Source organism: Macaca mulatta, chromosome X (assembly GCF_049350105.2).
Source record: "Macaca mulatta isolate MMU2019108-1 chromosome X, T2T-MMU8v2.0, whole genome shotgun sequence".
In the NCBI taxonomy this organism is placed as follows: Eukaryota; Metazoa; Chordata; class Mammalia; order Primates; family Cercopithecidae; genus Macaca; species Macaca mulatta.
Genome location: NC_133426.1, coordinates 87164721 through 87179263, shown reverse-complemented (window position 1 = coordinate 87179263; position 14543 = coordinate 87164721). Strand labels below are relative to the sequence as shown.

Below are 14543 nucleotides of genomic sequence, written 5' to 3'. Positions count from 1 at the left end.
CCACCCATGACCTGCCAACAGTGTTGCCCCCCGGAACTTTCTGTGGTCCCCACCGCTCAGCCCTTCCCAGCCCTTCTCCCACTTTGTCCCGAGCCTCCTTCTCCCCCAGCAGGGGCTCAGGCCTGGCACCTCACTGCCTTGTGTCCTGAGCCGTAGTGACTCTTTTATCATGCTGAATTCTGCCAAACTTCTAACTAATACCAATAATGCCAAACTAATACCAATACTACTCAAACCAGTTTTTAAAAAATAGAGCACAAGGGAACACTTCCAAACTCATTCTGCAAGGCCAGTAGTACCCTGATACCAAAACCAGACGAAGACACATCATAAAAAGGAAACTACAGGCTAATATCTCTGATGAATATTAATGCAAAAATCCTCAACAAAATACTAACAAACTGATTTCAACAATAAATTAGAAAGATAATTGATCATGACCAGTACCATTTATTCCTGGGATGCAAGGAGAGTTAAATATGTGCAAATCAATCAGTGTGATACATCATATCAATAGAATGAAGGATAAAAACAATCTGATCATTTTAATTGATCCTGAAAAACATTGATAAAATTCCACATCCCTTCATGTTGAATAAAAACCCTCAAAACCCTCAAAAACTAGGACTAGAAGAAATAAATGTCAACATAATAAAAGCCATATATGACAGACCCACAGCTAGTATCCTACTGAATAGAGAAAAACTGAAAGGCTTTTCTCTAAGATCTAAACATGACAATAATACCATTTTCACCACTGTTATTCAACATAGTACTGGAACTCCTAGTAAAAGCAATCAAACAAGAGAAAGACATAAAAGGCATCAAAATTGGAAAGGAAGAAGGTGGATCACTTGAGCTCAGGAGTTTGAGCCCAGCCTGGGCAACATAGTGAGACCCCCTCTCTACAAAAAATACAAACATTAGCCAGGCATGGTGGCACACACCTGTAGTCCCAGCTGCTCAGGAGGCTGAGGCAGGAGAATTGCTTGAGCCTGGGAGGTGGAGGTTTCAGTGAGTCGAGATTATGCTATTGCACTCCAGCATGGGAGACAGGAGTAAAACACTATCTCAAAAAAAAAAAAAAAAAGTACAAAAGATTTGAATAGACATTTCTCAAAGAAAACATACAAATGGCAAACAGACATGAAAATGTGCTCAACATCATGGATCATCAGAAAAATGTGAATCAAAACTACAATGAGATATCATCTTACCCCAGATAAAATGGCTTTTATCCAAAAGTCAGGCAATAGAAAATGCTCACGAGGATGTGGAGAAAAGGGAACCCTTGTACACCACTGGTGGAAATGGAAGTTTACATTTACATTTGGAATGGAAATGTACAACCACTATGAAGAACAGTTTGGAGAGTCCTCAAAACTAAAACTTGAGGTACCATATGATCCAACATCCCCACTGCGGGTATATACCCCCACCCCAAAAATAAATATATATATTGAAGAGACATCTGCACTCTTATGTTTGTTGCAGCACTTTTTAAAATAGCTAAGATTTGGAAGCAACCTAAATGTCCACCAATAGATGAATGGATAAGGAAAATGTGATACATATACACAATGGAGTACTATTCAACCATAAAAAAATGAGATCATGTAATTTGTAACAGCGTGGATGAAACTGAATATTATTATGTTAATGAAATAAGCCAGGCACATAAAGACAAACTTCACATGTTCTTACTAATTTGTGGGATCTAAAAGTTAAAAAAAAAAATAGATTTCATGGACATAGACAGTAGAAGAATGGTTACCAGAGGCTGGGAAGTGTAGTGGGGGGCCACCAGGGAGGTGAGAATTGTTAATGAGTACCAAAAAACAAAAATAAAAGAATGGTCTCTCTGCCCGGGTAGGTCCAGCAGTGTTGGACACACACATCCCACTAGTGGTTGGGGTCACTGGCATTGGTTGAATATCACCCCCAGCTTTGGCCATGGCCATGGGTGAGATTTGGCACCCAGAGCCTCCAGGGGCCTCAGCTTATTGTGCACTGCCCCATGTGCAGCTGTGGAACCCAGGCCCTGATGGGCACTGTGGCCTCTGCCCCAGTGTGGCCACTCATGTGGTCTAGCCCCTGGGTCTGGCCTTCAACCCCTAAACCTGTCTTCTCTCTGCAGGAAACTGATCCTCTCACACCTGAGCCCAACACTGCCAGGTCTGTGGAAAGGGGGACACTCAGCTGGCTCTGTTTTTCGAATAAAACTGTTTGTCTAAAAGAAAAAATTGAAAAAAATGGATAAAACCTACTATTTGATAACACAACAGGGTGACTATAGTCAATAATAAGTTAACTGTACAGTTTAAAATAACTTCATGGATGTAATTGGATTGTTTATAACTCAAAAGAAGGCCGGGCGCGGTGGCTCAAGCCTGTAATCCCAGCACTTTGGGAGGCCGAGACGGGCGGATCACTAGGTCAGGAGATCGAGACCATCCTGGCGAACACGGTGAAACCCCGTCTCTACTAAAAAATACAAAAAACTAGCCGGGCGAGGCGGCGGGCGCCTGTAGTCCCAGCTACTAGGGAGGCTGAGGCAGGAGAATGGCGTAAACCCAGGGGGCGGAGTTTGCAGTGAGCTGAGATCCGGCCACTGCACTCCAGCCCGGGCGACAGAGCCAGACTCCATCTCAGAAAAAAATAAAAATAAAAAATAAAAAAAATAACTCAAAAGATAAGTGCTTGAGAAAATGGATGCCCCATTCTTCATGCTGTGATTATTTTACATTTAATGCCTATATGAAAACATCTCATGTACTCCATAAATATATATGTATACCTACTCTGTACTCACACAAATTAAAAAATAAAAGAAAAAGTGTAAACCAAAAATAAAGTTCTAAGCCCCCCAACTATCTAAACAGACCCCTGTTCTTAGCTGAAGGCATTCCAAAATCAACCTGATAAACTGGTTTTGGTCATGATGGGAAGTGAGGGAGGTGTGTAAGACATGACTCACAGCTGACCAGCATACACATCAACAAAAGACCTTAAGAATGATGGAACAGACTCTTTAAGTCTAATAAAAAAAAAAAAAAAAAACATTTACAATCTATTTTCTCTGAAGTGTGCTACCTGGGGGCTTCATCTACATGATAAAACCTTGGTCTCCACAACCCCTTATTATAATGCAGACACTCCTTTCTGTTGATTCCAGGTCTTCATATAATAACTCTTTCAAACAATTGCCAATCAGACAATCTTTTAATCCACCTATCACCTGAAAGCCCAGTCTTCCAGTTGTCCCACCTTTCCAGACAAAACCAATGTACATTTTACAAGTATTGATCGATGTTTTATGTCTCCCTAAAATGTATAAAACCAGTTGTAGCCCAACCACCTTGTGCACACGTCGTCAGGACCTCCTGAGACTGTATCATGGGCATGTCCTTAACTTTGGCAAAATAAGCTTCTAAATTGATGGAGACTTGTCTTAGATACTCTTTATTTTACAAACTGGTAACCATGAAGGAACTCTGAGTAGAGGTTCCCCTGACCTTTGTCAAATCTCCTATCCATGCTTGGTAACAGTTTGAGCTATCGTTATTGCTCAATCTAATAGAAAAAATTTACTGGCTTTGGAGGCCCTCCTACAGAGAATCTCTGGTCTCCCAAAATTTTGTTAGAATCTGAGATTTATTTTGTTGTATGACTCCTTTTCTGGAGTTGTACTTTTTTCCAACAAGGAAGGTGAGTTTTCCTGATTCCATAACAATGGAAAGCAGGCAACTCCCTCTGGAGTTTCAGGTCGCCGCCAACAGGGAAGATGAGTTTGAGGTTTTTTCTGCTTCTAAAATAGTACAGAGCAGTCTTATGCATGGGCCCCATTCCTAGATAAGCAGCTTAGTTCAGTTTTTCTGTCTTGAAAGTTCTCCTTAATGACTAAATGTTAAAACTGACAACCAACTGGTTTTAATTTCTTACCATTTCTTACATTGTTTGTTTTGGTTATTCTCCCATTGGATTTGGCCAACTCTACCCAACTTGGTCAAATCTAAATGAGAATTCCAAATTATGGGGAATAAGGCTTCCGAATTGGCTAAAATTCCTCACAGCTGTAGGATAAAAACAAAAACAAAAACAAATCATGTACTTGGTTTCTCCACTCACTGCCTTTCTTTAAAAAAAAAATGTTCTTTCAATTACTTTTCTTCTGCCCTATTCCTCCCTCCAATTTTGCCATCTTCAGTACAAAGTTAAAAATCTAGAGAGGGCTTCTAACACTCAGACACCTTAAAGAACTCAGAATAAAGGTGCCATTCATGCCCCTTTTGCGGTGTTCAGCTTTCTTTGTGGAGTTGCAAGAGTCATGAGTAGATTCTTAAGTCTTGTATTGCATTAACTGACCTCTTTGGGTTTGGGGGAATCAGAGATTATCTTGTACTGCGAGAATTTGACCTTGATGTGTGTAATGGCAGGCGAGAGCTACAAAGTTAGGGGATGGCTGAGGATAGTTTTCAGGAAGGGGTCTGGGCTGAGTATTTTCTCCTGGGAAGCTGCTGTTTAGCATCCTAATTCTATTTTGAAAGTGCATTCTAAAAGGTCTTCTCCATTGCCTTTTTCTAAAGACAAAGAGAGTCATCCCCCTTTTGGGTATCCCATTTGGTTTCCAGTTCAGAGGTGCATTTCAAAGGGTCTTCTCCATTGTTTTTTCCACCTGAAATTAAGGTCAGTTGGTTTGTCTGCACATTTGCATGAGGAACTGAACTGTAATTTGCATAGACAAATGAGAGACTGAGCTACTTGGCTTCAAAAAGAAAGGGGATTTAGCCCCTCCCAGCCAAACGGCACCCTTGGGTGACTGGGGACTGAGTGGGAGTGTCTGAGGGTTGACCGCCCCGCCCCCCCGTCCCCGCGCCCCCCCCCCCCCCCCCCCGCCACAATGTGAAGTGGCCCTACAAGGAACCAACAAAATTTGTTTAAAAAGGCCTTGTCCGGAAAATGCATATAAGAGCTGATCACTAGGCATTTTGAGCGCTCTTGGAGGTGGTAGACCTCTGGTGAGAGAAATTGCAACATGTAAGAGGGCAGAAATGACTCAGTGGTGAAACACTGTGGAGTCCCACTCACAATCAGAACACATTAATACACACAAACACACACAGACAGACACAGACACATACACACACACACACACACACACACACACCCGTAGGCCACAACTCAGGTCCTCTTTTTTAGAAAAAGAGGTGAGAAACAATCTAAGAATGAAGAAAGAGGCTGGGCATGGTAGCTCGCACCTGTAATCCCAACACTTTGGGAGGCTGAGGCAGGAAGATCACTTGAGGTCAGGAGTTCAAGACAAGCCTGGCCAACATGGTGAAACCCCGTTTCTACTAAATATACAAAAATTAGCCGGGCGCGGTGGTGCATGCTTGTAGTCCCATCTACTCAGGAGGCTGAGGAAGGAGAATCACTTGAGCCCAAAAGGCAGAGGTTGCAGTGAGCCAAGATCATGCCATTGCACTCCAGCCTGGGTGACAGAGCAAGACTCCATCTCAAAATAAATACATACATAAATACATAAAAATGAAGAAAGAGAAGGAGAATGATCCTCTTTTTGGTAACCCATTGGTATTATGGTGCCTCTACTTGCAAGTGTGTGGGTAAAATGGAAAAGTTTGAGGGCATTTCAGGTTTTTTAGTACTCCAGTTGATTACATATTATGGTCTGCTGTACACATTTTAAACTGATGAGCAAATCACATCCAGGAAAAATTCAAAGCCCAAAGATCAACCTGCAGCTATAGAGTTTCTAAGCTCTCTATTTCTCTATTTTTTTTTCTGCCTGCTATAAATCTGTTGTTACTTTTCTACTGAGGTAAAAACCACTGTTTGGATCCAACTATTTCTTTGTGTTTATTTTTTGTTTCTGTAAAGCAATGAGTTTGTATTAATATATAATGGCTAGAGTTCTGAAGTAAAATATATGAGATCCTTGTATGAGTGTGTATGTGTGGGTTTATGTATACATGCATGTATTTTGTTATGTGTTGTGGCTACAAGGTACCAAATTGGATTAAAGTTAAGGAGTATTCATAAATTAAGTAAGTGATAATCCCAAATGCTTTTCAAGTTCATGTGACTTAAGTAAAATTTTCTATAAATAAGCCAAATATAATATTATTGGTAAAGTAATATTAGAAATGTCTTAAGAATTGTCAACATTTTTATTTTTTTTTATTTTTTATTTTTTTGAGACGGAGTCTCGCTGTGTCGCCCAGGGTGGAGTGCAGTGGCCGGATCTCAGCTCACTGCAAGCTCTGCCTCCCGGGTTTTTACGCCATTCTCCTGCCTCAGCCTCCCGAGTAGCCGGGACTACAGGCGCCCACCACCTCGCCTGGCTAGTTTTTTGTATTTTTTAGTAGAGACGGGGTTTCACCGTGTTAGCCAGGATGGTCTCGAACTCCTGACCTCGTGATCCGCCCGTCTCGGCCTCCCAAAGTGCTGGGATTACAGGCTTGAGCCACCGCGCCCGGCCTGTCAACATTTTTAGTTGCATTTATTGATGAAGCAGTTTCACTCTTATGCTTGCCAAATACTATAAAATGTCAAAATTTGGCATAAGGGTTATAAAACCGAAAACATAGCCCCAAACAGAATGATCTTTGCTTGTGTAATTTTTGGTAAGTAAGACAATTAATATTGTTGGTTCAATGAAAAGAGCTAATTTCTGAATTATTGGTAAAATACCCATATACTTCACCTCAAGTTTCTTGTGTAGGTAAAAATCTGAAATTTATAGGCTATAAAAATATTTAACAGGGAAATAACTTTAAATAATGACTAACACTGTTTTCATAAATAATCTAGGTAAACCATTAAAAATAAATAAATTGGTCAAGAAAATATAATGGAATAAACACTCATAAATACACTTGTAATATAATCTATGTTAATAGATATTTATTAAATGTCTGGGTAATTTCCAAATTATAAATTTATAGGAACACATTTTTTAAAAGAATGTATTCCTATTAAAAGGTAAATAATTTTTGTCTAATTCAAAAGTTATTTAAAGGTTACATACAAAACACAGTGAAAAGAACCAGGAAGTAAGAGAGATTTAAAGAAAGTTATAGGCCAGATGTGGTGGCTCACACCTGTAATCCCAGCACCTCGGGAGACTGAGGTGGGAGTTCGAGACCAGCCTGGCCAACAGGGTGAAACCTCGTCTCTACTGAAAATACAAAAAAGAAAAACTAGCTGGGCTTGGTGGTGCGCAGCTGTAGTCCCAGCTGTTTAGGAGGCTGAGGCAGGAGAATTACTTGAACCCAGAAGGTGGAGGTTGCAGAGAGCCAAGATCGCACCATTGCACTCCAACCTGAGTGACAGGGTGGGTGAGGCTCTATCTTGAAAAAATAAAATAAAAAATAAATAAGTAAAGTTATAGATATAAAGAGGTATTGTTAGTATGAAAGGTGAAAAGAAAAATGACTTTGTATAACAGAGAAACTTGTCTGGTAAATTTCTGTCCCAAGATAAAATTACTGGTTGTTTAAGAATGGTGGATATTTAAGACAAAACAGATAGTCCAAGCACATCATAAATGTTCTGTGTAAATTGTAATAAGAGTCACAAAAAAAATATATTAAAAAAGTCTTGTGCTTAAATTGGCTATAATTAAAGGAAAATGACAACAGAACAGTCTTCCTAGAAATTAGCATTTGATGTTAAAAATACACTAATGTAAAACTCAAGTATTGGTTAGAACAAGATTTGCTTAAAAACATTGACTTATTTTTTATTTATTTATTTTTATTTTTATTTTTTTTTTGAGACGGAGTCTCACTCTTTTGCCCAGGCTGGAGTGCAGTGGCATGATCTTGGCTCACTGCAACCTCTGCCGCCCGGGTTCAAGTGATTCTCCTGCCTCAGTCTCCCGAGCAGCTGGGATTACAGGCGCCTGCCATAGCGCTCGGCTAATGTTTGTAGTTTTAGTAGAGACGGGGTTTCACCTTGTTGGCCATGCTGTTCTCGAACTCATGACCTCGTGATCTGTCCATCTTGGCCTCCCACAGTGCTGGGATTACAGGTGTGAGCCACTGCACGGGGCCTGACTTAATTTTAATGAAAGATGTTTTTAATTTTAAAATTCTGTAATTTGTTATTTTTCTAAATTCTTTAGATTGATACCTTAGAAGTTCAACTTCTACTGCATCTTGCTGCCTCAGCTCTCCCTTTTGAGAAGGCCTGGGATAGTAAATCACTCCTTCAACTTTTATTGGCTCCTGTAATGCTTTTTATTTAAAAAAAAAATTAATAGTCTAAAGTAAGAGAGAGAATTTTTGAAAACAGGGATGTAAAAATGTTATAAGATCTGCCTTTTTCTGTACGTCTGTTATGTCTATATGTTTTATATGTATCATGTGAAAGTGATATTTCACTACCAAACCATATGAAAGAGCTCTAATCAATTGGCTTAAAGAAAAGTAAGTACTGGCCGGGCACGGTGGCTCAAGCCTGTAATCCCAGCACTTTTGGAGGCCGAGACGGGCGGATCACGAGGTCAGGAGATCGAGATCATCCTGGCTAAAACGGTGAAACCCCGTCTCTACTAAAAAAAAAAAAAAAAAATACAAGGAACTAGCCGGGCGAGGTGGCGGGCGCCTGTAGTCCCAGCTACTCGGGAGGCTGAGGCAGGAGAATGGCGTAAACCCGGGAGGCGGAGCTTGCAGTGAGCTGAGATCCGGCCACAGCACTCCAGCCTGGGCGACAGAGGGAGACTCTGTCTCAAAAAAAAAAAAAAAAAAAGAAAAGAAAAGTAAGTACTTATCAGACTAATAAAAACTAGCTCTGATGCCTTTTAGTTCACATGACTTTAGTAATATTTGGTAAGCTTAATTTGGTAAATTTAATCTTAAAATTCTCTCCAGTAGTTTAAAATTTTAAAAATCATGTTATGTTAAATTAAGTAATCCTCAATTTTTTGCACTGGGAATCTGGTTTACTAAGAGATAAAATAAGAGTAAAAAGTGATTTTGGTGAAGTTTATAAAACACAAGAATGTGGTTTTTGCTAGTTTAGAGGCTAGGGGTTTTTTTGTTTTGTTTTGTTTTGTTTCTAGTTTAGAGGCGATTCCAAACTTCTAAAAATATACAGGCAGCCGGGCGCTGTGGCTCACACTTGTAATCCCAGAGCTTTGAGAGGCCAAGGCAGGCAGATCTCCTGCGTTCAGAAGTTCAAGACCAGCCTGACCAATATGGCGAAAGTCCGTCTCTACTAAAAATACAAAAATTAACCAGATGTGGTGGCGTGCATCTGTAATCCCAGCGACTTGTGAGGCTGAGGTAAGAGAATCACTCGAACCCGGGATGTGGAGGTTGCAGTGAGCCAAGATCGTGCCACTGCACTCCAGCCTGGGAGACAGTGAGACTCCACACACACATTCATATATACACACACACACATACATATATACACACACACACACAGAGACAAAACTAAATGAATAAAGAGAAAATCAAAAGGTGGGAAATTAGAAACCTTTGATTCCTTGGTTATTATCTGTACAGTGTAAAATGAAATTAAAGAATAATGCTGAGGCTGGGTGGAGTGACTCATGACTGTAATCCCAGCACTTTGGGAAGCCAAGGTGGGCGGATAACCTGAGGTCGGGAGTTTTGAGACCAGCCCGACCAACAGGAAGAAATGCCATCTCTACAAAAAACACAAAATTAGCCAGGCGCGGTGGTGCATGCCTGTAACCCCAGCTACTTGGGAGGCTGAGGAAGGAGAATCGCTTGAACCCAGGAGGCTGAGGTTGCAGTAAACCGAGATTGCACCATTGCACTCCAGCCTGGGCAACGACAGCAAAACTCTGTCTAATAATAATGATAGTAATAATGCTGAGTTGGACCTTGATGCTAGACAGAGCTCAGATTTAAATCAGTCTGAGTTTACACCACCAGCCTGAAAGCTGCACCCCAAGGGCAGAATTATGCACGGCAACAGAAAGTAACTCTCAAACCTGTGGTTACCAAGAAGATAGTCAATGTGAGGGAAGGGCAAAACCAACCATAGAGTATAATGTAAAGAAATTGTTCCATTTTGTAGTTTTGTGTCATCCACTTCCTGAGAACCCTTTAATAGAATGTAAAAATAACTACTTTAAGGGCAGTATCTTATATTTTAAATGCTACAGAATGAAAGAGCATGTTTGGGTTGTTACAGTACCCATAGCTTACTATTAGACAATCACTGATGATTATATGTGATCCAGATGAAGAGCAGGTTATTTGTGAGAGAACAATCAGCCCAGTGGATTGGATGAATGCCACTTAAGGTCTGTTTACCCTGAGAAGGGGATTTCCCACCTCTCTCTATAAAATACCAAGTGTAGCATCCCAGATGAAGTAGCTGATATTCCTTATATGCAAGCCATGTGGGACTGGCTTTATGATAACTAAGATATGTTTCCACTGAATATGCCTATTACCCAGATCATGGTAAAAGCTGTGGTTAAGGGGGCCCCTTCTATATGGGCACCCTGGATGACATTACGTCTGCAGAATCAAACAACTGTTTAAGAAGCCTTATCAAATTTTCTGTCCTTCGTGGGTCTTACAGATGTTAATAGAACATTACAGTAATTAACAACAACAAAAAAGGGAAAGGCAAAAGGGAGTCAAAGGACTCATCCCAGAATGGTGGAAATCGTTAGATGTTTATTAAGAAATGAAATGAAATGAAAATTGATGGAGTTACGGCAAAGGTCTTTACAACACTATCAAAGGTTGGGTGAAACAAAGGGAGTCCCTGCTGGGTCCCCTCTACATTAAAAGGTCCCACATCACTTTCCTACATTTGCCCCATGTTGGAGGTATTTAAGAAAAAAACAAAAGGGAAAAGGTATAATGAGCAAGCTAACATTACCTGGGGGCAAAGCTGAGTTGAGTTAAGGTAAAGATTGACAAATGAGCTTGAGTCTCTTGGCTCAACTCCATGCTGGGAACCCAAATCCTTTTCCACCAGAAATGGTCAAATGGTCTGGTAGTAGAGAAGAAAAGTTCCCGGGACCAAAACATAAAAATGTAAAGACAGATAGGATTATGAAATTTGAGACGCTTAAACAGGCTTTCTGTAAGGTAGTTGTGACTCCTTTACCTAAATTTCCTATGAAAATGGGAATTGTATCTCACTAGGGGATGTTTTCCCTATCTAGTATCATAAAACTGAAGGCATGTAAATCTGACCTTTGAGAAATGTTCATTGGATACACTAAATGGGAACTAGTAAGATTGCCTGAGCCTACAGAATATAGGGTGGAAGCTAGAGTGCTGGTCAGGACAAATCCTTCATTTGATAGCTCTTTGTGGAGCGTTTATTGGGGCTTATGACAAATGCCTGTGAGCACTTTCCAATGATAACTACTGGAAGTTTGGACTAGAGAATTTCCACTTAAGGTATATTTACTGCCTTGCTATGGAATACTAACTAAAGCTACCCCTATGCTAACAAAAATAATAGTGCCCCTAAGATTGCCATGAGAAAATGAATGTGGTTTTTATAGGATCATGCTATCTGGGGATGCAAGGAGGAGGTATTCATTAGCAGGGAGCCTCTTTTTCCCTGAGGACTGGCTCTAGCAATGTGAATAGCTGCTAGATTTTTCAGTGCCAGATAAACAGCTCTCATCTGACAAGAGCTGGTTGGCTTGTGAATGGCAGTTCCAAGGTGAACAAACAACATTTTGTTTGAAAGCCTGCTGATTTGGTTAAAGGAGAGTCATGAAAATATTTTTATTTATTTATTTATGTATTTATTAGTTATTTATAGTTTACAGCAATTGGGTAAAGTATGTTTTTATAAGCAAATTTACCTTTCTCTCTATCTGAGGTCTCCAAAATTTGGAAACTGTTCATGCATATTCTGATTTCATAACAATATAATTTGCATAAGTTTACTAAGAGTCTTTTTTTTAAAAAAAATAAGACAATTGGAGACTCTGGTTATTTTTCCAAGGCTTTGACTAGAATAACACATTTTTAGGTAAAGTTCAGCAAAGCCTACTTGAAAAGAGCCTATATCGTCAAACAATTCTTGCTGCACTTTGTGTAAATAATCAGGCCAAGTATAATAAGCCTAAAACTTATTTCACACACAAATTGGTCTTACTGTAATTTCTCCTTAGTAGAAAAGGAGGACTAGAGGAGAGAAATTGTTTCAAAGGAAAACTATAACACCTTTTACTAGACTACAGCCTTGAATTTTGTTTTTGAGTGAAAATTGAATCATGAATTATTTCTGGGCTACAATAATATTCTAAAGAGTATCAGTATAATTTTCTTCATGTTTTTAGTTGGCATCGTAATGGAATAGGTTCCTTTTTCTGTTCTGACACGCACATTCTCTTTCTATTGTCAAACTATTGTTATTTATTTCTCGTAGTTTTACTTCTTCTGAGAAAATCAGAATCATGTATTCAGAAGACTAGAGATGATTTGAAAAGGCCTGCAAATCTTTGTCATTTTGAATCCCACTGGATCCAGTTAGTTTTTCACTGCAAATGTCCTGCTGCTAAACCTATACAAACAACTTTCCTCTAGGCCCAGGGACTACCCCAGAAGAAGTGGGTGTGTGAGATTATAAGGGCCAGTTTTGAGGAACAGAATTAATTCAGACCCTGCAAATCAAGGATGGGTACCTGGATGCCTAAACAGCTGGCAAAATAAGGGACTTTGTCTTCTGGATAATTACATGCATGGCACCATTTCATCCATCACAACCATAAAGAATTTTCTGCTTTCTGTAGAATTAAAAGAAAATTATTACTGAGAGGATATAAAGATACCTGTGATGAAGCCTACTGGGTATAATAGTCCCAGTTATGATATTTATCCAGATAGATATATACTTAAAAACATTATCAGCCACCTTAGGACAAATTGCTAAAAGAGGGCAAAAAGCGTTGTGGCACAAGTCTCTAAACTCCTTAGCCAAAAAGTTTTAACAAGGCTTATGTTTTGTACAGATAATTGTTACATTGTAACTAAAACCAAGACCACAGTAGCTCACTATATAGAAGTTAAAAGTAGATAAATCAGTTTTGTAACCTCACATTTGACTTTTTGTTTGGTGACTTTTATATACAAAATTTTAAGGGTTAATAAATGCCTGTTGATGTCCATTCCTGTTTGGCCTAGAACATTTAAATTGGCTATAAATCTTTTTTTTTTTTTTTAGTTTAATGTATTTTAATAGCAAACTTACAGGAACAGCACAGAAGACAGACAACATTAAAAACATGTACTTGCATGTAGGACAACTCAGTTAGAAAAGTATAGTGAATGAATGGAATCTACTGTATGATAAAAATGCTACAAACACCATTTAGTTGCCATCAATAAGAAATTTACTTGTTTTAAAAAAATCCAAATGCTGGCATTGTCCAGAAAAATTTAACAGGTTTATTTATAAGTATTATAAAGTTGAACCGCTGAAACTTGTTCACTGAAACATTTTAACTTGCATTAATGCTTTACGCCTCTGCATTTATATTAAAAATTCACACACAAATGAAAATGGAAAAACTGCCAATACCTGATTTCTGTCCCCTATTTTTCCACTCGCAATCATATACTTAGGTACCTTTTGACCCCATGGAAAAAAAATATCTAACGTTCAGAACTACCAATAACAGGAAGAAGAGAATTTTTTTTTTTTTTTTTTTTTTTTAGAATGAAATGTTTCCCATCATAGTGGATTCTTAAGCACGTTCTCCACGTATGCGCCGTGCTAGCTGGATGTCTTTTGGCATAATTGTTACACGTTTGGCATGGATAGCACACAGGTTGGTGTCTTCAAAAAGGCCAACCAGATAGGCCTCACTTGCCTCCTGCAAAGCACCAATAGCTGCGCTCTGGAAGCGCAGATCTGTTTTAAAGTCCTGAGCAATTTCTCGCACCAGACGCTGGAAGGGAAGTTTGCGAATCAGAAGTTCAGTGGACTTCTGATAACGTCTAATTTCACGGAGTGCAACAGTAACAGGCCTGTAACGATGAGGTTTCTTCACCCCTCCAGTAGAGGGCGCACTCTTGCGAGCGGCTTTTGTAGCCAGTTGCTTCCTGGGTGCTTTACCACCAGTCGATTTGCGGGCAGTCTGCTTCGTAGGAGCCATGGTACAGAGACCTCCTTACTTACTGGCTATAAATCTTTTGGCTCTAAGTCCCTTGACCCTAGGGTTCCCACTGAGGGAGAGGATGGACCTGGGCCAGGCAGCCATGCCGCCTTAGTAATACTATGGGTCAAAACAGAAGTTTGGTGGCCATCGATGTAACTTCTGGCAAATCTTGGCCAGAAAGGGGAGGATATGAACCAAAAATAAAATTCTAAGCCCCTCAACCATCTGAACAGACCTGCTTCTTGGTTAGGGGCATTCCAAAGTTAACCTGAAAAACTAGTTTCAGCCATAATGAAAAGTGAGGGAAAAGTGTCAGACATGCCTCACAGCTCACCAGCATTCACATCAACACAGACACCTTAAAACTGATAGAACAAGGCCAAGTGCAGTGGCTCATGCCTGT

General features: G+C 39.7%; 1 protein-coding gene and 1 non-coding gene across 2 annotated transcripts; one reads left to right on the top strand and one right to left on the bottom strand.

The window, feature by feature from the left end:
* The first annotated feature begins 1923 nt into the window (after positions 1-1923).
* Positions 1924-2050, top strand: LOC114675272 (small nucleolar RNA ACA64). Its single transcript, XR_003726351.1, has one exon. It is a non-coding gene; the product is annotated as a small nucleolar RNA ACA64 (small nucleolar RNA).
* An 11136-nt stretch (positions 2051-13186) lies between these two features.
* LOC708847 (histone H3.3A-like) lies at positions 13187-14154 on the bottom strand. The gene has a single exon (XM_002806298.4). It carries the CDS (start codon positions 14135-14137, stop codon positions 13727-13729), a length of 411 nt encoding a protein of 136 aa, XP_002806344.2. The 5' UTR covers positions 14138-14154; the 3' UTR covers positions 13187-13726.
* Between the last annotated feature and the right edge of the window lie 389 nt (positions 14155-14543).

What these genes read in the sequence shown, in the direction of transcription:
- LOC708847 (XM_002806298.4), bottom strand. Translation starts at nt 14,137, where the DNA reads ATGGCTCCTACGAAGCAGACTGCCCGCAAATCGACTGGTGGTAAAGCA.